General features: G+C 45.5%; 1 protein-coding gene across 1 annotated transcript in view; it reads left to right on the plus strand.

The window, feature by feature from the left end:
- The window catches only part of nek10 (NIMA-related kinase 10), a 348,724-nt gene that overhangs the window by 35,256 nt on the left and 290,194 nt on the right, over positions 1 to 23,274 (plus strand). The window contains exons 4-6 of the mRNA XM_078535698.1: positions 709 to 750; positions 846 to 924; positions 12,957 to 13,024. Of these exons, the coding sequence (XP_078391824.1) occupies positions 709 to 750; positions 846 to 924; positions 12,957 to 13,024 (189 nt within the window). The remainder of the gene's footprint in view (positions 1 to 708; positions 751 to 845; positions 925 to 12,956; positions 13,025 to 23,274) is intronic.

A 23,274-nucleotide genomic window follows, 5' to 3' on the forward strand; every position in this document is an offset into this window, starting at 1 on the left:
AGTCACATGAGGAGACATGTTTTATTAAATTTTTATTCTCTTCATTATTTTTTTTACGCAGTGCTTCAATCTCCCTGAGGCAGCTCTGTGCCTCAGGGAGATTGAAGCACTCTTTCTTGCATGTGCGCAAACTGTGCACTAGTCCTGGGTCTGCCTCCTGCCCCCGACCACCCAGGCAGCACTCAGCGCTGCCGCTCGCAACCCGCGCAGGGCGGGCCTTAATTGGTCCTCCCATGTGAAATCACAGTTTTGGAGCCTATCGCGGGTAGCGGTCACCGCACACCCCCGCCAAGGGCAAAATCCTGTCCATGGATATTCTGGCAAAGGTGTAACCAGTAGTCAAGATTAAGATCACACAATCCATCCTTTAACTCTTGAAATCCAAGCCCCCCTCAAACTTTACCTCGCCTGAACCTCCCCTTTTATATTCACATAGATGAGTCTCCCCCCCCCACTCCAGGTGCAATTATTTTTAAAGGAGAAGACCTCAAAGAAACCTTACCCTTACTTGGGGATTGGAGCCCTAATCAGCTGGCACATGATCTATTGACCCTCAATCACTCTTCTACAATTTTTAATATCAACTGTCACGTTTTGTAAATATACTGTGAATTTAGATGTGACTGGGATTTGTCTCACCCAGTCCAATGAGCTTTGTCTCTTAAGATGACTGAGTGATTCACGTATTAGTGCTTATTTATATTTCAGAACGTTTTCAATGAACTTGGAGGTGTTGAGAGCTTGGCACAGGTACTTCCTCATGTTTAATAACATTTCACTTTAAATCTATTTAATTTGTAACTTTTCAAATGTTTAATATCATTGTATCTTTTCTTTCTGTTTAGTATATGGAAACAGTGGCACATGGCTACCTTGGATATGGAGGACAACAGTTTGTTGTTGACAGATTGGTCACTGTGACATGTAAGTGTAATTCATTTAACTACAAATGAATGATGAAACTTAAAAGGATTCAATTATTCAATATTTGTGAACTTTTTCCTCTTTTTTTTTAAATTTAGGGCATCATTGGCATAAAATCTTATCTCTGAGTCAGAATGTTATGGATTCATGTCCCACCCCAGGGGGAGAATTTTCTATATGTCAGTCAGGAGCGGGTGCGAAGCCGATCACCGCCCGCGATCAGCTGCGCGCCGCCATTTTATGTGGGCGGGCCAATTAAGCCGGTAGCAAGACCTGTGTGGGCGGGGGGAGGAGGGAGAGTCAGGGCTTGTGATCTTTTGCGCATGCACGCAAAAGAGCGCACAAATCTCCCTGAGGCACAGAGCTGCCTCAGGGAAATTAAGCACCATAATAAAAGTTCAGAAATAATAAATTTAAAAATTATTTAGATATGTACGCTCATGTGGCAGTGTCACATGAGCTGGGACATGTTTATGAATTGAGCAAAAATTATTTATTTATTTAATAAAACCATCAGGAAACCTCATCCCGCCCATGGATGAGCTTTCCTGAAAAATGCAAAGGCCGCTTGGGCTTTTCACCTGCCCACCAACCTAAAAGCTGGACGGGCAGCGTTGATAATTTATTTGGGTTTTTAATGGCCTTAATAGGCCATTGACAGTTTGGCAGGCGTGCAGCCGCCTCAGGCACACGCCCGCCGAATGTAATATCTAAATGACGTGTGCTGAAGCCAGGATGCGCGTCTGACATCACCACGTGTCATTTTACGCGTAGGCGAGCCAGGCCCGCCCCTGCACGCCGAAGTAAAAATTCTGGCCCAGGACTTGAGCACATGTCTAGGCTGATATTTGAGTGCAGTACTATTGGAATGCTACATTTTCTGGTGTGCTATCTTTTGGATTAGTTGCTAAATTGAGGTCCTGTCTGCTTGTTTAGCTGGATGTAAAAGATCCCTCGCATGTAGTTACATTATTATACTAGGGACCCAGCAGTTGTGAATTCATAACCCACCATTGGCAAGTTTGGAAAATGAGTTCAGTAAATTTGATAATTTGTGTACTGGCACTGGATAAAATGGCCTTGAAAATTGCCAGATTGATAAAAATTCATCTGATTCACCATGTCCTTAAGGAAAGGAAGCTGCCACCTCAATCTGCTCTGGTCCATATGTGACTGCAGCTACACACTGATTAAATTCTATTGCCCTCTGGGCAACTAAGCATATCTAATAAATACAGTTTTGTCACATTCCAAGAATTTAAAAAATTTGACAGAAGTAAGGCACTCTCCCACTCTCTAGGTAATATTCATTGTCCAACCAACAAGACCAAAGCACATCAACTGGACATTCATCATATTGCTGTTTTTGGGACCTTGCAATGCACAAATTGGCTGCTGCATTTTCCTGCATAACAGTGATGACATTTCAAAGTAATTTGCCTTTATTTTGTTTTTCTAACCCATCAGTCTAATTTATACCCTTTACATCTGTATTGGAGGATGGATTTCTTTCAAGTCTAGTTTATTGCAAACTTTATGCATTTCAAGTAAAAATATGATCTTTAAGCTAAAACAAACAGGAAAATGTTCCCTTGCAAAATAAAGTCTGCACCAATTTTCAGATATTAGGAATGCGATTAGTAAATTCAAAGACTGTAGTACTGTTTAAATTATTTTTCTTTAAAAAAAAGAATCGTGCCAGACTTTTTCAGAATTCATCCACTGAATTTTCATTATGGGTAGAATCTTACCTACAAGCAGGCAGGCTGGGCGGGGGCGGGGGCGGGCGCGGAGCTGATCGCCGCCATTTTACGCACGTGGGCCAATTAAGCCCGCCCAGCGTAATGTGCGGCCGGTAGCTCAGTGCTACCTGTGCGGGTGGGGGGAGGAGGGAGAGCCGGGGCCTGCTCTCTTTTGTGCATGCGCATGAAATAGCGCAGCAATCTCCCTGAGGCACGGAGCTGCCTCAGGGAGATTAAGTAGATAATAAAAGTTTTTAAAAAAATTATTTAAACATGTCCCCTCATGTGACAGTGTCACATGAGCTGGGACATGTTTGTGAAGTTGACAAAATTTATTTATTAATTTTATAAAACCTTCAGGAAACCTCATCCCACCCGTGGATGAGGTTTCCTGGAAAACGCGAAGGCCGCTTAAGGTTGGACGGACAGCATTGTTAATAAGGTACATTGCTTTCTTAATGGCTTTAATAGGCCGCTGACAGTTCGGCGGGCACAGAGCCGCCTCCGGCGTGCGCCCGCAAACACAATATCAAAATGACATGCAATAACATTGGGATGCATGCCTGACATAATCTCGCGTCATTTTACGTGCCAGCATGTTGGGCCTGCCCCCGCACGCCGACGGCAATATTCTGCCCTATATTCAATTAGCATGTTTTGTTTCTTAATATAAATTGGACATTTGGAGATTTTAAACATCAAGGGCAGAATTTTACGTATGACGTGCGGGTGGCGGACCCCGCACATCAGCGCTTAAAATGGTGCGCGCTGATGTCGGGCAAGAGTCCTGACATCAGTGTGCGCCATCGCAATATTTAGGTGGGTGGGTGCGCGATGAAGTGCAACGCGCGCCCACCATTAATTAAAGGCCTTGTTAAGGCCCTTAACTCGGAAATCGATGCCGATTTTGAGGCGCCCATGCGATCTTCGGCTCGGCGCACGGGCGCAACGGGTAGGCGAATAAGTGACTTTTTAACAAACCTCATCCACGGGCGGGATATGTGGGCTCAGAGGGGTTGTTAATGTTTTATGTATTTATTTATTTATTAAGTATTTATTGCAGAAAGTTTTTTAAACTTGCCTGTGTGATTGTTAGCAGTTCAGATTGATTTCCAACAGCTTTCCCTGTACTTTGAAGCTTCAGCTCACCAGTCTGCAGACAGTAACCTTTATCGGGCCTGCAGCTTTCTGGAGGCCTCCATTTAGCCTAGGGGTATGGGTTCTGACATCTTCTCTGAGGAGGAATGGAGGGCTAGAATAAGGAGGAGGCCAGGAGTGGACAATCAGCCTCCTGGGGAGCCACCTTTCGGAGGCCAGGCGCAGGCACAAGAGGCGCAGGGCCAAGAGGTTGTCCAAGGTGGAAGGGGCCGCAGAAGACACCACTATCCTGCTGCCAGGGTATACAGGCGGCGAAGCAGCTACCTCAATATGACTGAGGTGCAGTGCCGAATGAGGCTCCGACTGTCAAGGGGGATAGTCAACTATATCTGTCAGATGATTGGCCCTGAGATCTCCCCTGTGTGGGTGGACACCCCATGCCAGCGGCTCTGACGGTCACAGTTGCCCTCCACTTCTATGCATCTGGCTCCTTCCAGGGCTCGGTGGGTGATCTTTGCGGTGACTCCCAATCAGCTGTCCACACGTGTCAAGCAGGTTACAGGTGCTCTGTTCAGACGTGCATTGACCTTCATCTGCTTCCATTGCGACCTGGCAAGTCAGGCACAGCGAGCCAGAGGCTTCACGGCCATTGCTGGCTTCCCCCGCGTCCAGGGTACAATAGATTGTACACATGTGGCCATCAAGACGCTAGCAGGTGAGCCCAGTGCCTTCGTCAACAGGAAGGGCTTCCACTCCATGAACATGCAGATAGTGTGTGATCACAGGATGCTGATTCTGCAAGTTCGTGCAAGGTACCCAGGCAGCTCCCACGATGCCTACATCTTCGGACATTCCCAGGTGCCAGGGCTCTTCAGTGCTCCGGCTCAGCTGGATGGATGGCTGCTAGGTGACAAGGGCTACCCCCTCAGAAGGTGGCTCATGACGCCTCTCCGCTATCCAAGAACAGAAGCTGAGCAGCGCTACAATAGGAGCCACGGCATCACATGGGCTGTGGTGGAGAGAGCCATTGGCCTTCTCAAGATGCGCTTCCAATGCCTGGACCGCTCAGGGGGCGCACTCCAGAACCCCCCAGATCGCATCTCTGTGATAGTGGTAGTCTGCTGTGCTCTGCACAATCTTGCGCTGGAAAGGGGGAATGCAGTTGACGATGAAGACCTTGACTCAGTGGATGCGGCTGCACATGACGAATCCAGCAGTGGCTCAGAGGATGAGGAAGCATTGGGCAATGATGAGGGGCAGCACGCCAACCCGCAACTACACCAAGGAGGCAGGGACATCTGGGACACTTTAATCCAATGAACCTTCAGCTAGCTCCACACACATGGATCTGCAGGACCAGCATTGCCTGGCGCTTCCACACGTGGCACTTAGGTGCTACATCTTCCACCTCATCAGCTGCAACTAAGGGCTTAGTACAGAAACATCAATGTCCACTCAAACACTCATGATATGTCTGTGAAACAGACAAATGCAGCACAAAGGAAACACCCTCAGCCATGGTCAGAAATGTGGACTTTATTGCCACCAAAAAAATGAACAAACGTCGCTCTGACGTACAGAATCAAACATTTCCTAATCTAGGGCCAACACAAAATCACCAGTGACAAACCCGTGGAGAGCCTAATGTGCCTTATGCTTACGTTTGTGGGTGCTACGTCTTGGTGCTGCCCCATCGCTCGGAGTGGCTTGTGAGACAGCCTGCTGACTCTGCTGTCCTGTTGGCCTCGATGATCTTGGTGGCCGTCCTCTGGCCCATGGAGCCTGTGCTGGCCCCGCCTGGGAGTGAGTGGCCAGTTCCAGAACTGGCACCTCCTCAGTTGTCGCAACCTCAACGGATGCAACGGTCACTGGCAGAGGGGAGGAGGAGCTGCTGCCTTCATCCCGAGCACCCTGAGAGGAGCTCACAGCGACAACAGGCAGCTGCTGTGCCGACATGAGGTCACATTGGACCTCCCTGCTCACCGCAGATGGATGGGCACCGAGCTGGGACACTTGGTGCCCAGAACATCTCCCACATTGCCAATGACCACCTGTGGCCATTAGTGCTGTGAGGGCTTGCAGGTCAGAGCGTAACCCAATCAGATGATTCTCAATCTGTTGGAAGCCCCTCTGCATGAGAGTCGCCAAAATCTCAATGGAGGAAGCCTGAAGCTCTGTCCTGGGGTTCATGCAATCACTGACCCTCTGCCTGGATTCCTCCACCACAGAAACCAAGTGAAGCACACCCTCATGCAACCCTGCCAGATGCTCCCGCTCACCCGGCCGCTTGTCCTGCAGCTGCTGCATTGCGGACATCTTCAGAAGCACATCATCACTGCCTGACGCAGCATGTGCCTGGTCCCCTGCAGTCCTCCGGCTGCTGGCACCATCGGCACTCTCTGTCCGTGCCTCCTCCAGCAATTGTGAAGTGCCCTTTCCAATGTGCCCCGGGACACTAGCCGACGTTATAATCCCCACCGATGTGGTAGTCGCTGCGCCGGTGCCTGGCTCACTGAAATGATGTGACGCAAGTTGCAAGTGACGCCCCTCAGATGTGGAGAGGGGGCTCTGGACTTGTTCCTGGTGGCCACGCGGTGGTGATGCTGAAATTAACAATAAGGACAGTGCATCAGTTAGCGTTCAGTCAGTAACACCATTCATCCCTTTCCCCCCCAGGCTCATAATGCGCTCAACCTTCAAGAACCTAAGGAGACCAACATTGGTGGGGTGGTAAATAGTCAAGAGGAGGCCCAAACATTACACGCGCATACAGACAGGCTGGTCAGATGGCCTAAGAAATGCCACATGGAATGTTATGTGGATAAGTGTGTGGTTAAGCACTTGGGCGAGACAAACAAGGTACAGGAATACACGAGAAATGGTAGGACCATGGGAAGTCAGGACAAGTACAGGGACCTTGCTGGGCAGACCCGTTAAGGTAGCAGAACAGGAACATAAGGCGTTTAACAAGGTAAAAGCCAGACTTGCCTTCATTAGCTGAGGAATAGAATATAGGAAAAGGGAGGTCATGTTGCAAGTGCAGAAAACGCTGTCGAGGCCACAACTACACTTCTGCGTTCAGCTGTGACCTGCGCTTCATGGGAGGGATGGCATTGGAATGGAGAGAGTGCAGAGGTTCCTGATGAGGATGCATGCTGGCCTGGAGAGTTGGAGTTATGAGGAAACATTGCATACACTTGCGACATTTGCCATGCAGCACAGGAGATTGACAGGTCACATTATTAACCTTCATACCGTTATGAGGGGCTTGGAACGGGTGGACAGAAGGCAACATTTCCCCTTGGCGCAGGGATGAGGTTGACAGGTGAGGTGGTGAGGACCTTTTGGACAGAGCACTGGCTGATAGGGTGGTGGAGGTACAAACCCTCCTAAGATGCAATGGGGAGAATTTTGCCCTTGATGGGCGGGCGAGCCGATCGCCGCCACCGAAACGGGCCCCGCCGCCATTTTAAGTGGGTGGGCCAATTAAGGCCTGCCCAGCGGGCTGCCCAACGGGAAGTGCTATGCGCTTCCTGTGCGGGGGGGGTGGAGGGATTCCCCAACTGTCAGAGTGCGCTCTTTCGCGCATGCGCGCACATTTCCCTGAGACTAAGTGCTGTCTCAGGGAGATCGGTGAAAGGTTTGTAAACTTCAAAAATAGAAAAATTATTAACATGTCCCCCTCATGTGACAATGTCACACGAGATGGGACATGTTAATAAAAAGCACAGAAACCTTATTAAACTTTTTAAAAACAGACATGAAACCTCATCCCGCCAGTGGATGAGGTTTCATATCTTTTCAGAACCTTAAGGTTGGACGGGCAGGGCCTTTAATTGGTTTAACTACCCTGTCAATGGCCTCAACTGGCCATTGTCAGGTCAGCGGGCGGATAGCTGATTTCGCTGACCGCCCGCCTTCCTGCATATTTAAATGGGGAGGGATGACATCAGTGGTTCCCCCCGATGTCATCCCGCGTCGGCGAGCAGACCCCGCCCCCAGCTCGCCGACGGAAAAGTTCTGCCCAATAAGTATTTGGATGTGCAGCAGCAGTGCCATGGTATGTCAGGCCATGGAGATAATGGTCAGAAATGGGATAAGGCCACTTTGGAAGGTGCTAGAGACGGGCATCCTCAAGGGGCCGAGGGACCTTTGTGTATGACCCACACGTCTGACTGTATCAGTCTGTGAATGAGCAGTGTTGCTGCATTAACGATTGTAGAAACCACCAGTGCTTTGGATGATGGGAAGACAGAGTGGATGGGACTGTGGGCCTCAAACACCTGGCCGCTGCACCCCAGCCTCGCCGACACCTGCCGACCTGGCCGCATGCCTCCTCCGCAGCTCCATGGCCTGCTCCTCATATGTGGTGAGGTGCTGCAGCACGGCGTGACCACCACCAGCCTGCAAACGATCCGGCTGTTGTGTTCTCTTTTTGCCTGCAGAACAGAGAAGAGGATTTATTGGGGCTGATCCCTCATGTACTCTGCACGCACACGCCGCATCCCAACCACAGTGGCCCATCTGAGGCCTCCAGCGGCTCCTGTCCACACTACTGGTGATCAGTCACCAGAAGATAGTACGGCTGCTCCCAACCCCCTCCCCCAACGGCCACCTTGGACACATTCGCCATCTATCACTTCCAATAACACACGGGTCTTAGTGCCCATGGCAAGGAGGCGCAACTAGGTGTGGCACCGAGGCCAGCAGATGGCTCTTGGCCACGACACCTTGAGGCTCCCCTTCCACCATCTCAGGACCATCAATAAGACATGTCTTGGAGTTCTGAGTATGTGCCTAGCTTCCTCCCCTGCAGGTTGCCCCCCAACTACTCAATGCGACAAACACCAACATATGCTGCGGGGAGAACACATCTTCTCCTCAACCACTAAGACTGATGTAAGCATGGTTACTATCTGTTTGCCCACCCACCGTGCGCCAAACGCCCAATGTAGTAACGACACTAAGATGTGGGGTGGGGTGGAGGGGTCCTCAAAGGCTAAGGCTACCTGCTGGGTAAAATGGCCAAGGCTGACATGGTACTCACCCTTCCAGAGCGCAATAAATCATTGAAGCGTTTGCGGCACTGGGTCCCCTGTGCGCTGCACAGCATCTTGAGAGCTCACGACTTCCGCCACCTCCTGCCAGGCCTGCTTGGTAACGTGGGGGGCCCTCCTTCTCCCATCCTCGGGAAACAGGACCTCCCGATGTTCTGCAACCTCTTCGAGGAGGGCAGCAAGGCAGGCATCAGAGAACCGAGGGGCACATTGCCCCCCCGCTGGCCTACCCCACAGCCTGCCCCCCTCCTCCTCTGCCCTGCCCTCCTCTCGAGCCCGCTGTGCAGACTGGTCGCTGGCCATGGTGAACAGCCTAAAGGAGGCTGCCTGGCCTTTCTTTATACAGAGTGCCGGTTCCCCATTGGAACCGGCAGTCTGTACACGCCCGCCGCACATTTGAAATTCCCGCTGTACACGGGAGTCTGCAACGTGCTGGGCAGGCCTTAATTGGTCCGCCCGCGCAAAATGGTGGCATGCCCATTTCGCCGGCGGAGATCGGCTACACGCCCGCCACCAATTGGGTTGGGCCTGCCCGCCCGACAGACATAAAATTCTGCCCCAAATGTCTAGTTCCACTTTGCAGGAGTATTAGTGATATAGCAATAATCAGAATGGATCATGCAGTCAACTCTCAAAATTTTGCTTCTAATTTTGCCTGCAGTTTGTGCCTTTAAAAATAGGGTTTGTACTTTACTTAAAAATAGCAGAATTCTCACTTGCAAGCCAGAACATCAGATTTTCTCTGAAAATCCACTGTACATTACCCTTTAAATATATATAACAGAGTGAGTTATATGGTGAGAGGATAAATTCAGAATGTATGATGCACATAATTTGTATAATTAAAATGATTCAAACTGACAAATGTATTTGATAAAATGTTGTAGGCATTTGTACGGAAGCTAAGCATGTTGATTTTATGCAAAAAACTTTCAGTAAGTTCCACACTTGCTAAAAATCAACCAATTCTTGAGCATTATTTCACTATCTCTTGAAAACTTTTCATTTAAAAAAAAATAAACCAATTATATCTCATAAGGAAAGTTTCAAGTTCTTTGAACAGTAATGTTGATTCCTTCCCCACCTCACAAAATTCCCCATAATGAAATGTGTATAATGGTGATCCACGTTTTGGACCAATGACACAGGGAAGAAAAGGGAGGAGATGCTCCTAAGGGAATATTAGAAATTAAGAACAAAATCAAAAAATAGACCAAACGGGTGGTAATCTTGGGATTACTAGCCAAGTCATGTGCTAATTGACATAGGGATAAGCAGAGCAGAAAGTATATGTAAGACTTGTGTGGGCAGAAGGAGTTCCATTTTATGGGACACTGGCAGCAGTACTGAGATGGAAAGGAGCTGTCATGCTGGGATGAGCTTCACCTGAACCAGGATCAGTGTCCTGATAAGTAAAGGATAAATGGGACTTGACATTAGTAAAATGGTGAGGGATCTGGTGAAAATAACATTGCATCTGAAGATAAAATAAATAGGAGGTGAGAATAAAGGTCAGACCAAGGTAACATAAACAGAAAACAAATAAAGCCATAAAACAGAATTATAAGAGATAAGTAAAGTAAAAGGAACAACTAGTAAAAGTAAATGAAACTATCTGTACTGGATTCGAAATAAAAAGGAAACTGGAGGTAGTAACCTCACTAAATGTTGTCTTTCTCACGAGCATTTCCACTCTCCACCTTTGAAAATCCTGCTTTGGAATTCTCTCCAAACATCTCTCCCACTCGGATGGCTTTAACAATCGCCCACCTCGCAGGATTTCAATTTCGCCCTCCGAGATTCCTTCTCCCTGGATTCCCAAGTGACTCAACACTAGCTCACAAGCACACTTTCAGACCTATGGCTGTGCCTAGCAGAACACCACTCCCCAAAGGGGTACCTTTGCCCCAACGGTCCACTAACTGCAGTTCTTTCTTTAATTCTGAGCCTATTTCTTTGTTCCCTTCTTTTAAATTACTTAACAGGTCCTATTCCTGTCCTTGTGCCTGTGATACTCCTTGGCTAGCAGACTGCCACAACCTGATTCACTGAAGAAGAGTTATTCACCGACCCTTGATCTGTTCTGGGAACCTATCAAAACACTCTCAGAGGGTCCCACCCTTGTTACTAGGCAGAAACCAATGTAACAGCATCGGAACATCCTGTACCTTTAGATGTTACAATGTCCGTAGACTACGAATTTAACACACACAAACATAATGAATTGAATTCATAACAGTAAGCAAGTATGCAAAATAAGTAAAGTACATTAAATAATAATCATGAGAAATTTTAACTACCCCAAATGAATTGAGGTAGTGCATGGAATGGAGTTTTTACAATATGTGCAGGACTCCTCTTACCCAGGATTGTAGAAAGTCCAATAAGAGGAAGCACTGATGGATATAGAATCAGGAAATGAACTAGAACTGTTAAGAAAAATAAGTGTAGGGAAGATCTCAACGACAATGATGAGAACATAGTAAGGTTTAAGATCAAGATTGGAAAGGACATAAATAAGACAAAGATCAAAGTAACAAATTAATAAAATGCTCATTTTAAGTGGATGAGAATGGAACTAGGAAATTAAAGCTGGAAAATTTGCAGGCAAACAGAAATAGAACTGCAGTGGGAAACATTTAAAACGGTGATATGTAGAGTCCAGGAGAAATTTATCCCACTAAAAAGAAAGAGCAATCTAGCCAGTAAAGCTCAGATCACAAGCAGAGTGAACAACACGACAGAAAATTGCAAGACCCCGAGATTGCAGACTCAAAGGACCTGGACAGATCACAATAAGGTGAGCAAAAATACAAAAATATAGCTGTACTTACATTTTAGAATAGGTGACAGTTCCAGGGTTCAGCATCCAGAGGGCAGCTAAAAGAGAGCTGCAGAGGGGTTCTACAGCCATACCATTACACATAATGGTCAGGCTGAAGTTAAAAAAAAAAGTGAAATAAAAATTGGCTGGTTGAGTGGAAGAATCTACAGTGGTCCCTACAGAGTGTGGCAAAGAAAACAACCAACAGATTAGCTTGGAAGTAACCAGAACAAGGGACTGAGGCATCCACAGTCAAGAGATGGTAAGGTGAAAGTCCCACCTCTGAGAAAAGGTGGAGCTGAGGACAATTCTCCAGAGGGCTGTGGCTTACTTAAGGGTGATCCCTACAGAAGTAAATAACTTTAAGATTAGTGTGTCATATAAAAGAATTCTCGGGGGAAGTAAGAAGTAAATCTGAACATATAACATATATAGTTATAAACCATATTAAGTAGTTCCTAATATACATTAAATTTTGTGTTTTTACTTTAAAAAGTGGAATCTTGTGGCATAGTTTTATTGGTTAAAACAAGGTGTTTGGATTTCTCTTTGAAAGTTAACCAAGCGGAAACTCCAGCTCACTGAGTCCAGATGGACTGTCATTCGATTTTATTTCTACAAGCATAACTTCAGCAACTTTTTGTAGAATGCACATGATGTTGATTCATTCGATGTATGTGCATGGGGAAAAAAAAAGTACCTTATCAATGAACCTAAAGCACCAATGTGCTTCCTAGTATTCGGGACTCAGTTTACACTAGTTAATTAACTAGATTCAGTTATGTACTCAGTTATGTGAAATTTGGGAAAGGGCAGTGGGAAGAGGAAAAGTCATCGCCATGTTTGCACCGGCAATTTAAAGAAAAATTCATGGAACTGCCAGTCCTGTCATGATACAGCAACCATGTCATTTTGTCCCCCCACAACAAAAGGTAGAACTTAATCTAATTTGCATAGGGTGGATTTTTGAATTCTACTGATTTTTTTCTCTATTTCAGAATACATTTAAAATATAATATTTGTGCATTTGTATACCTAGAAGTAAGAAACATCTTACTCTAAGCATCCTGGCATGGTCTCAGAGTGAGAAGAGTTTCACTGATAAACTCCAGGATTGGATTTCTGGAGTTTTCTTGCAGTTATCATAATCTGAAAATATCTTTTAAAAAAGGACATTTAAAATGGAAGTTAGTGTTTACTGAAATTATTTTGTTTGTTGTTAGAGTAATTTGCAATGCAGTATTACACTGTGATTTTTGTGCAGATATTATGACATTGTGGAGCTGCTATTTGATTTGAATTTCATTTCAGATATTTTTCAAAAACTGGCAGCTGTTGTAGAACAAAGAGAATGGATAATTGCATGTGGAGCACACAAGGTATGAGATATCCATGGTACCTGAAAACTTATTCAGTAGCTTACTGGCCTAAGCAGCATTCAGGATAACTTGTAATGATATGCAACACCAAACTGTAATTTCCTGTTATGTTTTTATTCCATAAACATTTGTGCATTGCAAAAATGAATTGTGATTTTTAGTTTCACTTGTTGATTAAATTATTACAACATTTCAGAATTTCCATGCTCAATTTTTTATTAAAAATGTTGCACAGATTCAGTGAACAGTGTACAGGCAGACATTTATCAGGACTTTCTATGGAATAATTTAGTTAAACAAAATCACTGATGCAAACATTTTATTGACCAGCATAAAAATCAAGTCCAATTTAAATCTACATCAAGTGAGGTCTTAAATCATCTTATACTGCAACAAAAACTACTTTAGCCTGGAATTTTTGATTGGCAATGCCCAATTTTTGGGCATAAAATTCATTTGAAAATTGGATGGGAAATCCGTTCTGCTGGAACCCTGTCTATTTTGCATTGTTTGATTAGGCTGGATGCAGGAAGCAGCTGTCAGTTTGTGCCAGTGGCATTTAAATTAATGCATAATTATGTAATTAATGCAATTTGTCATTATTTTTGCAGATTTTACATATTTAATTAACCTGTCAATGTAAGAGTTCAGGGTTACTAGGCACTGAGCTGCATATGAAAATTAATTTATAGAAACCAAAAGTTAGGTTACAACATTGTGAGGGTATTGTTGAAATTTTGTTGTGTTTCTTTTGTTCTCTTTTCCCCCCTGTTGTCAAAGGACCTTTGTGGCTATTGTAGCGGTGCTACCTTTTTTCTACTACTGCCACAATAAAAGGTTTCCCACTGGTAATCACCTAATCTGCTTTTTGGCAAAAAAAGGAGAATGACCAATAAAGGGATGGCAGGCCCTTCAATATCCATCACTGCTCACTCACTAGAATATTCAGGCAGAGATACATGTACATGAAGGGCAGTTCCTGCAGAGGCCTCAACTCAACAGTGATGGAGTTATGTAACATGCTGCTAGCAGACTTGTAACTAAACTTTACTTCAGGCAAGCCCTGCCATAAGAACATAAGAAATACAACCCCTTGAGCCTTCTCTGTCACGCAGTAAAATTATGGCTGAACCTCTACATCAACTCCACTTTCCCACCTTATCCTCATATTCCTTGATTCCCTTAGTGCCCAAAAAACTATCAATCTCAGCATTGAGTGTACTCATTGACCAAGCATCCACAGTCCTCTGGGTACGAGAATTCCAAAGATTCACATCCTCTGTGAATAAATTTCTATCCAGAGAGTATGGCCCTTAGTTCTAGACCCTCCAACCAGGGGAAACAGTCTCTCAGCATTTACCCTATCAACACAAAAGCAAAAAACTATGGATGCTGGAAATCTGAAATAAAAACAGACTGAAATAAAAGCAGAGGATGCTAGAAACACTCAGAGAGATCTGTGACCTCTCATTAGAACTATGAAAAGTTAGAAGTATAGACCAGGATTTTACCGGCACACCTATGGTCCTGACGTCAGCACCAAATGCAAATCCCGAGCCCATGCAGCTGGACAATGGGATCCCAGCGGCAGTTTTGCTGGGGGCAACTAATTAAGAGACTGCCACAGGGACTGCTGTCCCATTAAGAACAGTGGCCTGCCTCTTCAAGCTACTAGCCCAATTAGAGGGCCAGAAACTCTGCAGCCTCATTAGTGCCATCAATAGAGATGGTTCCTGCTGAGGCTGCAAGGAGGAGGAGAGGGCGCCTCCATTTTGAGGCGCCCTCGAAGGGCTGGTAAAAAATTAGGAGATGCCATCAATCGGACAAGTGTATCTTCCAGCGGCGGCATGGAGCAGTGAGGACAACCATTGCTGCCCGAGTCCCTTTTGCGGGCCTTGGAGCCTTAGGAAATGATTGTCCCCTCTGGGAAGGGGCTGGGAAGCTGCCTCTTTGTACCTGTTCTGGTGCACGCCTGCACAATGTGTTAGGGGCCTTTCTGACGTCAGTAAAATGTGGGCAGGGTGATAAATTGGCTGTTGATAGGCCAATTAGTTACCTTAATTGGCTACCCGTCTCTGGCTGCTGCTGTTATTTCTGCCTTTAGAAATATCCCGTGGTGACAGGAAGACATTGCAATTCCTTCCTGACACCTTCTGCCGCCATTTTTCCAGCTCTCCCACCTCCCACCTCCCAACCCATGTCCAATGGACTGGTTATAATGCCAGCTCTGATACATTTTAAGTAAGTGAAAATGGAAAGGGTGGGAAAAAGCAGAAAATGGAAGGTCTATGATTGGGTGAAGGACAGGAGAAATTAAATGGCAAAAGAATTCATAGTGCCATGCCAAAGGGAATTGTAATAAGTCCCCTAGAGGAGGTGTGAGTGGAAGGATCAAGCCTATTGCTTCAATCTGGAAGCACAGAAAAGAAGAAAAGAGAGAGAAACAAGAGAGAAAATAAAGCAAAAGGAAAAGTTAACCAAAGGAGGGCAGAGGTTATGATCTATATTGAACTCGATGTTGAATCCAGGAGGTTGTAAAGTGCCCAGTCAAAAAATGAATTGTGTTCCTTGAACTTGCATTGAGTTTTATTAGAACATTGCAGGAGGCCGAGGATAGTAAGGTCAGAGTAGGAGTAGGGTGGAGAATTAAAATGACAGACAACTAGAATTTCAAGGTCACTCTTCTGGACTGAACAGAGGTGTTTGCAAAGTGGTTACGTAGTCTACATTTGGCCTCCCCAAGGTAGAGAAGACCACATTCTGAGCAATGAATGCAATATACTAAATAGAAAGAAGTAGAAGTAAATCCCCATTTCACCCTGAAGGAACGTTTGGTGTCTTGAAGAGTGAGAAGGGGGGAAGTAAAAGGGCAGGTGTTGCATATCCTGCGTTTGTATGAAAAGTGCCATAGGGAAGGGGTGGGTGTTAGGGGTGACTGAGGAGTGGACCAAGGGTATTGAAGAGGGAACGATCCTTTTAGTATGCTGACAGGGGAGAGAATTTGTGTTTGGTGTCATCATGCTGAAGATGATGGAAATGTTGAGTAATGATCCTGTGAACATTGAGGTTGGTGGGGTAGAAGGAAATCCCTAGCATGCTTCTGGGAGGGAGGGAACGGGTAAGAGTGGAAGTGAATGAAACGGAATGGATATGGTCGAGAGCCCTGGCAACCACAATGGCGAAAGGGGTGATTGGAATCCTTGATTGAGGGAGAAAGGAAGACATGTCAGAAATACTGGTATGAAATGTTACATTGTTGGAAGAGATGCAGGGAGAAACTGGGAGAATAGAATCCTTAAAGGGAATGGGGCGTGAGGAAGTGTAGAGAAGGTACCTATCATTCTTATAACCTCTGGAGATTATAGACCAGTTCTACACAATTTCTCCTCATAGGACAGCCCTTTCATCTAAGGAATCGATCTAGTGAACCTTAATTGGACCCTGTTGAAGATAAGTGTATCCTTTCTTTGGTAAAAAGAACATAAGAACTTAAGAATATAATTGATAGGAGCAGGAATAGACCATTTGGCCCCTTGAGCCTGCTCCGCCATTCAATAAGATCATGGTTGCTCTGATTGTGGCTTTAACTCCGCTTTCCTGCCTGTCCCTCATAACCTTTCATTCCTTTGCTGATTGAAAACCTGTCTAACTCAGCCTTGAATATATTCAATGACCCAGCCTTCTCTGTTGTCTGGGTTGAGACTTCCAAAGATTAACGATCCTCTGAGAGAAGAAATTCCTCTTGATTTCCATTTTAAATGGGAGACCCATTATTTTGAAACTGTGTCCCCTAGTTCTGGATACCCCACGAGGGGAAACAGCCTCTCAGCATCTACCCTGTCAAGCCCCTTCAAGGTCTTATGTTTCAATAAGATTATCTCTCATTCTTATAAATTCCAACAGGCCCAACCTGCTCCACCTTTCCTCATAAGACCCCAGGAATCAACCTAGTCAAACTTCTTTGAACTGCCTCCCATGCAAGTGTAACTCTGTTTAAGCAAGGAGACCAAAACTGTTTGCAGTATTCTAGGTAGGGTCTCACCAGTGCCCAGTACAACTGTAGTAAGACTTCCCTACTCTTATAGCCCATCCACTTTGCAATAAAGGCAAACGTTCTATTGCCTTCCTAATTACTTGTGTACCTGCATGCTAACTTTTTATGACTCATATATGAGGACACCTAGGTCCCTCTGTACCGTGGCATTCTGTAGCCTCTCTCCATTTAAATTATATTCTGTTTTTTTTTTCTTCCTGACCAAGTGGATAACTTGCATTTTCCACCTCCCAAAATGTTTTTCCACTCATTTAACATATCTATACCCCTTTGCAGACTCTGTGTGTCCTCCTTACAACTTGCTTTCCTACCGCAAATTTGGCTACAAACACTTGACCCCTTAATTCAAATCATTAATATAGATTGTAAATATTAAGGTCCCAGCATTGATCCATGTGGCACCCCACTAATTAGAGCCTGACAATCTGAAAATGACCTATTTATCCCAACCCCTTCTCAGAGGGGACCATCCTTTCCTAAGGCTTCAGGGCCCACAAAAGGGACTCAGGCAGCAATGGCTGTCCTCACTGCTCCACACCGCTGCCGGAAGATACACTCATCCAATCTAATTTTTTACCAGCCCTTCAAAGGCGCCTCCTCCTTGCAGCCTCAGCAGCAACCATCTTTATAGATGGTACTAACGAGGCTGCAGAGTTTCTGACCCTCTAATTGTTTCCTATTAGTTAGCCAACCATCTGTCCATGCTAATATATCACCTCCAACACCATGAGCTCTTATCTCGTGTTTCTAGGAGGTGGCACCATATCGAATGCCTTTTGGAAATCTAAACACACTACAGCCACTATGAAGTTCTTGCAAAGAAACAGTGAGATTCAGACACATTCAGTAAGAAACAGAACTGCTGTTCATGCTGTTAAAACATGGATCCTTTATTACCTTAGACTCCCTCTGCTGGTACATGTATGACTCAAGTGGACAAATGCACAAGGCAATTTTCAATACACTACATCCCTCTCCTTCTTAGTAGATGAGAGGCATAGCATGTTTCAATGGTTTCCAAATACAAACTTAAGCATAACTTAAACATTCAACCTTACCACTAACATTTACCTTGGGAGTCGGAGAGGCGGCGCACCTGCGAGCGAGCAGCCCAGAGCAGGAGCAGATAAATTAGAACCAAGGCTAGAGGCCTACACTTACCTTGGGAGTCAGAGAGGGAGCAGCCTGAAGTGGGAATAGATAAATCGGGATCGAGGCTTGAGGCTTACACTTACTTTGGGAGTGGGAGAGGCACACCAGACAGCTGCTCGGAACCGGCCTGTACAGAGTTCAAATGGAGACTGAGAATAAACAAATAATTACATCACAAGAAAACCATAAGATCATTGGTTGATAAGAATCTGCTGTTAGGGACTGTCTTTAAATTACTGTAAATTAGAAAAGTGCATTATTTTTAAAGAAGTAGCATCCTTGGATTTAATTGAGAAACACTGGGGGAAGTCAGGGCCAGTATAATAAAGTAAAATAAGTAAACCAAAGTGAAATAAAGTTAAGCTCGGTCGAGTGGAATGTCTGGCCTGTAATATATGGAAAGTCCTGGATGCTACTGGTATCCGAGACAACCACATGTGCAGGAAGTGCTGCCAGCTGCAGAAACTTGAGCTCTGGGTTTCAGAGCTCAAGCAGTGGCTGGAATCACTGTGGCACATCAGCAAAGCTGAGAGCTATGTGGATAGCACGTTCAGAGAGATAGTCACACTGCAGCTTAGGAGGCTGGAGGCAGAAAGGGCAGGAATCAGGCAGTCCAAGTGAACTAGGCAGGTAGTGCAGGAGTCCCCTAGGGTCTGGCTCACAAATCACTTTTCCATTTTGGAAGCTGGTTCCTCAGAGGAGTGCAGTAGGAACCAAGTTTGTGCACCACGAGCGGCTCGGCTGCACAGGAGGGGAGGAAGAAGAAAGGATGAGCAATAGTGATAGGGGATTCATTTGTTAGGGGAACAGACAGGTGTTTCTGTGGCCATAGACGTGACTCCAGGATGGTATGTTGCCTCCCTGGTGCTTGGGTGAAGAATGTCACCGACTGGCTGCAGGATATTCTTCTGGGGGAGGGTGAACAGCCGGAGGTCGTGGCCCACATTGGTACCAATGACTTGGGTAGGAAGGGGGATTGGTCCTGCGATCAGAATTTAGGGAACTAGGTCAAAAATTAGCAAGCAGGACCTCAAACATAATAATCTCCAGATTACTCTTACTACCACGTGCATGTGAGTACAGAAATAGGAGGATAAGGCAGATGAATGCGTGGCTGGAAAGATGGTGCAGGAAGGAGGGCTTTAGATTCCTTGGACACTGGGACTGGCTCTGGGGAAGATGGCATCTGTACAAGCCAGATGGGTTGCAACTGAACAGAGCCAGGACTCAGTTACTTGGGGGGCGTTTTGCTAGTGCTGTTGGGAGGGCTTTAAACTAACTCGGCGGGGATGTGGGAACCAGGAAAGAACATTAGAGAGGAATACCAGGGTGCACAAAATACTGGGAGAGACAGATAGCACCAGAATAGAGAATACTAAGTTAATAGGTGGAGTCAGTGTAAGGGAAAAAGTCATGAGCCTGAATTTCACGCTTGACATCTGTGCCAAGACAGCAGGCCAGAAGCGGACATGAAATGCGCTTCTGCCCACGATTGGCCCCTGAACGCAATTTCACGCTGGCTGGCCAATTAACGGCCAGCCAGTGTGAAATGTGCACTGAGAAAGCCTCAGCGCTGCCAAGTCGGGGGCAGGAAGAGGGCGGGCGCCGACAAAAGCGAGGGCGCCTCTAGCAAGCTTCCTGAAGGCAGACAGCTGCTGTGGAGCTGCCTCAGGGAGCTGCAGACCTGTACAAATTAAATGTGAAGAAAAAAATCAAGTAAACTGTCTATGCAGCACATTCAAGCACCTGACAGCTGAACTCAAGAAACATCATATCATGATATCAAGATATCATTCTTTATTATTTTTCACCCCAGACATTGCATCTCGTCCTTGGATGAGGTTCATTAAAAATGGGCTGCCGGGCTGCCTGCCTGCCCGTTTTGCCCGTGCGACGAGCACAAAATTGCACGGGCAATGTAAAACCGCGGACAATAGGATTTTTAATGACCTTAATTAGCCCTTTAATTGTCAGCAGATGCGGCTCCGACTCCCACACGTACCCGCTGTCCTCAATATTGCTTGCAGATGCGATGACATCATTTCGCACAATTTCACGTGCGTTCGGTCAGGACCGTGGCCACCTATGAAGCCTAAATCAGGGTTACTGTGCGTGTATGTGAATGCAAGGAGTATAGTAACTAAGATTGGCAGATTGCCATGTGGAAATATGATGTTGTGACAATAACAGAGACCTGGCTCAAGGAAGGGCAGGACTGGGTGTTAAATATTCCTGGGTACAGGATGTTCAGAAAAAATTGGAAAGGAAGAAAAGGAGGAGGGGTGGCAGTATTGGTTAAGGAGAGCATTGCAGAGCTGGAGAAAGAGGATGTCCCAGAGGGTTGAAGGACCGAATCAATTTGGTTAGAGCTAAGGAACAAAAAGGGTGCAATTACATTGCTTGGTGTTGTCTATAGGCCACCAAATAGTGGGAAGGATGTAGAGGGACAAATCTGCAGGGAAATTACAGAGAGATGCGATATTATAGAGTGGTTATAATGGGGGACTTTAATTACCTAAATGTAGACTGGGACAGTGGTAGTGTAAAGGGCTGAGAGGGGCAAGCATTCCTAGAGTTTGTTCAGGATAATTTTCTCCAGCAGTATGTATCCAGAAAGGAGGCACTGCTAGACCTGGTTCTTGGAAATGAGGTGGGCCAAGTAGATCAAGTGTTAGTGGGGGCACATTTAGGAGACAGTGATCATTGTATCATAAGGTTTAGGATGACGGTAGAAAAGGACAAAAGGCAATCCAGAGTAAGAATTATTAACTGAAGGAGAGCCAACTTCAATGGGGCTAGAATGGAGCTGGGCCAGATAGACTGGAACCAAAGGTTGGCGGAAAAAACTGTAGCTGATCAAAGGGCTACCTTCAAAAAAGAAATGGTTCAGGCACAGTCAAGGCATACTCCCTCAAAAGGGAAAGGTAGGGCAAACAAATCCAGAGCTCCCTGGATGAAAAAGGATATAGAAATTAAGATAAAGAAGAAAAAGTGTGCTTATGTCAGGTGTCAGTAAAAAATACAATTCAGAACCAAGCAGAATGCAAAACGTTCAGAGGAGAGGTGACGAAGCAAATAAGAGAAACGAAGAGGGATTATGAGAAAAGACTGCCAGTCAACATTAAGGGGAATCCCAAAGTCTTCTATAGGCACATAAATAGTAAAAGGATGATAAAAGGAAGATAGGGCCGATTAGGGACCAAAAAGGGGATTTACGCATGGAGGCAGGGGGCATGGCTAAGGTGTTAAGTTAATACTTTGCATCTGTCTTTACCAAGGAAGCAGATGCTACTCAGGCCACGGTGACAGAGGAGGAAACTCTGTCATTAGAAGGGTTCAAAATTGATCAGGAGGAAGTGTTGGATAACTATCAGTACTTAAAGTTGACAAGGCACTGGACCAGACGAGATGCATACAAGGATGTTGAAGGAAGTGAGAGTGGAAATTACAGGGGCACTGGCCATAATCTTTCAGTCTTCCATAGATTCAGGGGAGGTGCCAGAGGACTGGAGAATTGCAAACATTACGCCCTTGTTCAAAAAAGGTTGTAAAGATAAGCCCAGCAATTACAGACCAGTCAGTTTAACTTTGGAGGTGGGGAAGCTTCTAGAAACAATTATTCAGGATAGAATTAGTGGTCACATGGAAGAACGTGGGTTGATTAGGAAGAGTCAGTATTGATTTCTTAAGGGGAAATCGTGTCTAACTTGCTGGAGTTTTTTGAAGAGGTAACAGATAGGGTTGTTGAAGGTGATGCTTTATACCACATTACCACATTAATGTGGTTTACATGGACTTTCAAAAGGCATTTGATACAGTTCCACATAACAGACTTGTGAGATAAGTTATAGCTCATGGATTAAAAGGAACAGTAGCAATGTGGGCACAGGATTGGCTGAGTAATAGGAAACACAGAGTAATGCTGGAGGAATGTTTGTAGTGGACTTCCCCAGGGGTCGGTATTGGGACCCTTGCTTTTGCTGATATATATTAATGATCTAGGTCGTAGTGTGCAGGGGACAGTTTCAAAGTTTGTGGTTGATCCAAAACTTAGAAGCATTGTAAACTGTGAGCAGGACAGTGTAGAACTTCAAAAGGATATAGACAAGTTGGTGGATGGGCAGATAGGTGGCAGATGAAGTTCAATGCGGAGAAATGTGAGGTGATGCATTTTGGTAGGAAGAACATGGAGAGGCAATATAAAATAAGGGGTACAATTCTTAAGGGGTGCAGGAGCGGAGGGGCCTGGGTGTATTTGTGCATGGATCATTGAAGGCAGCAGGACAGGTGGAGAGAGCAGTTAATAAAGCAAACAATATCCTGGGCTTTATTAATAGGAGCATGGAGTACAAGAGCAAGGAAATTATGCTGAGCTTATCTGAGACACAAGTTAGACCTCAGCTGGAGTATTGTGTACAGTTCTGGTTGCACATGATAGGAAGGATATGAACACATTAGAGAGAGTGCAGAAGAGGTTTACAAGACTGGTTACAGGGATGAGAAACTTCAGTTATGAAGACAGATTGGAGTGGTTGGAACTGTTCTCCTTGAGAGGAGAAAGCTAAGAGGAGAGTTGATAGAGGTGCTCAAAATCATGAGGGGGCTGGATAGTGTAGAAAGGGAGAAAGTGTTCCCGCTCATAAAAGGATCGAGAACAAGAGGGCACAGATATAAAGTGATTTGCAAAGGAAGCAAATGTGACGCGAGAAAAAACTTTTTCACACAGTGAGTGATTGGAGTCTGGAATGCACTGTCTGGAAGTGTGGTGGAGGTAGGTTCATTCGAGGCATTCAAGAGGGCATTGGATGATTATTTGAATAGAAACAATGTGTAAGGGTACAGGAAAAAGGCAGGAGACTGGCACTAAGTCATAATGCTAATTTAGAAAGCCAGTGCAGACATGATAGGCCGAATGGCCTCCTGCGCCATAACAATTCTGTGATTCTGTGATATTCTAACTTTTGTATTAATTTAACAATGCATTTAGTCCTACACAAAGCAAGGAAAGACTTGTTCACCAACTGAAAATTGTTCACTTCGTAAC

This window comes from Cetorhinus maximus, chromosome 3, assembly GCF_964194155.1.
Source record: "Cetorhinus maximus chromosome 3, sCetMax3.hap1.1, whole genome shotgun sequence".
In the NCBI taxonomy this organism is placed as follows: domain Eukaryota; kingdom Metazoa; phylum Chordata; class Chondrichthyes; order Lamniformes; family Cetorhinidae; genus Cetorhinus; species Cetorhinus maximus.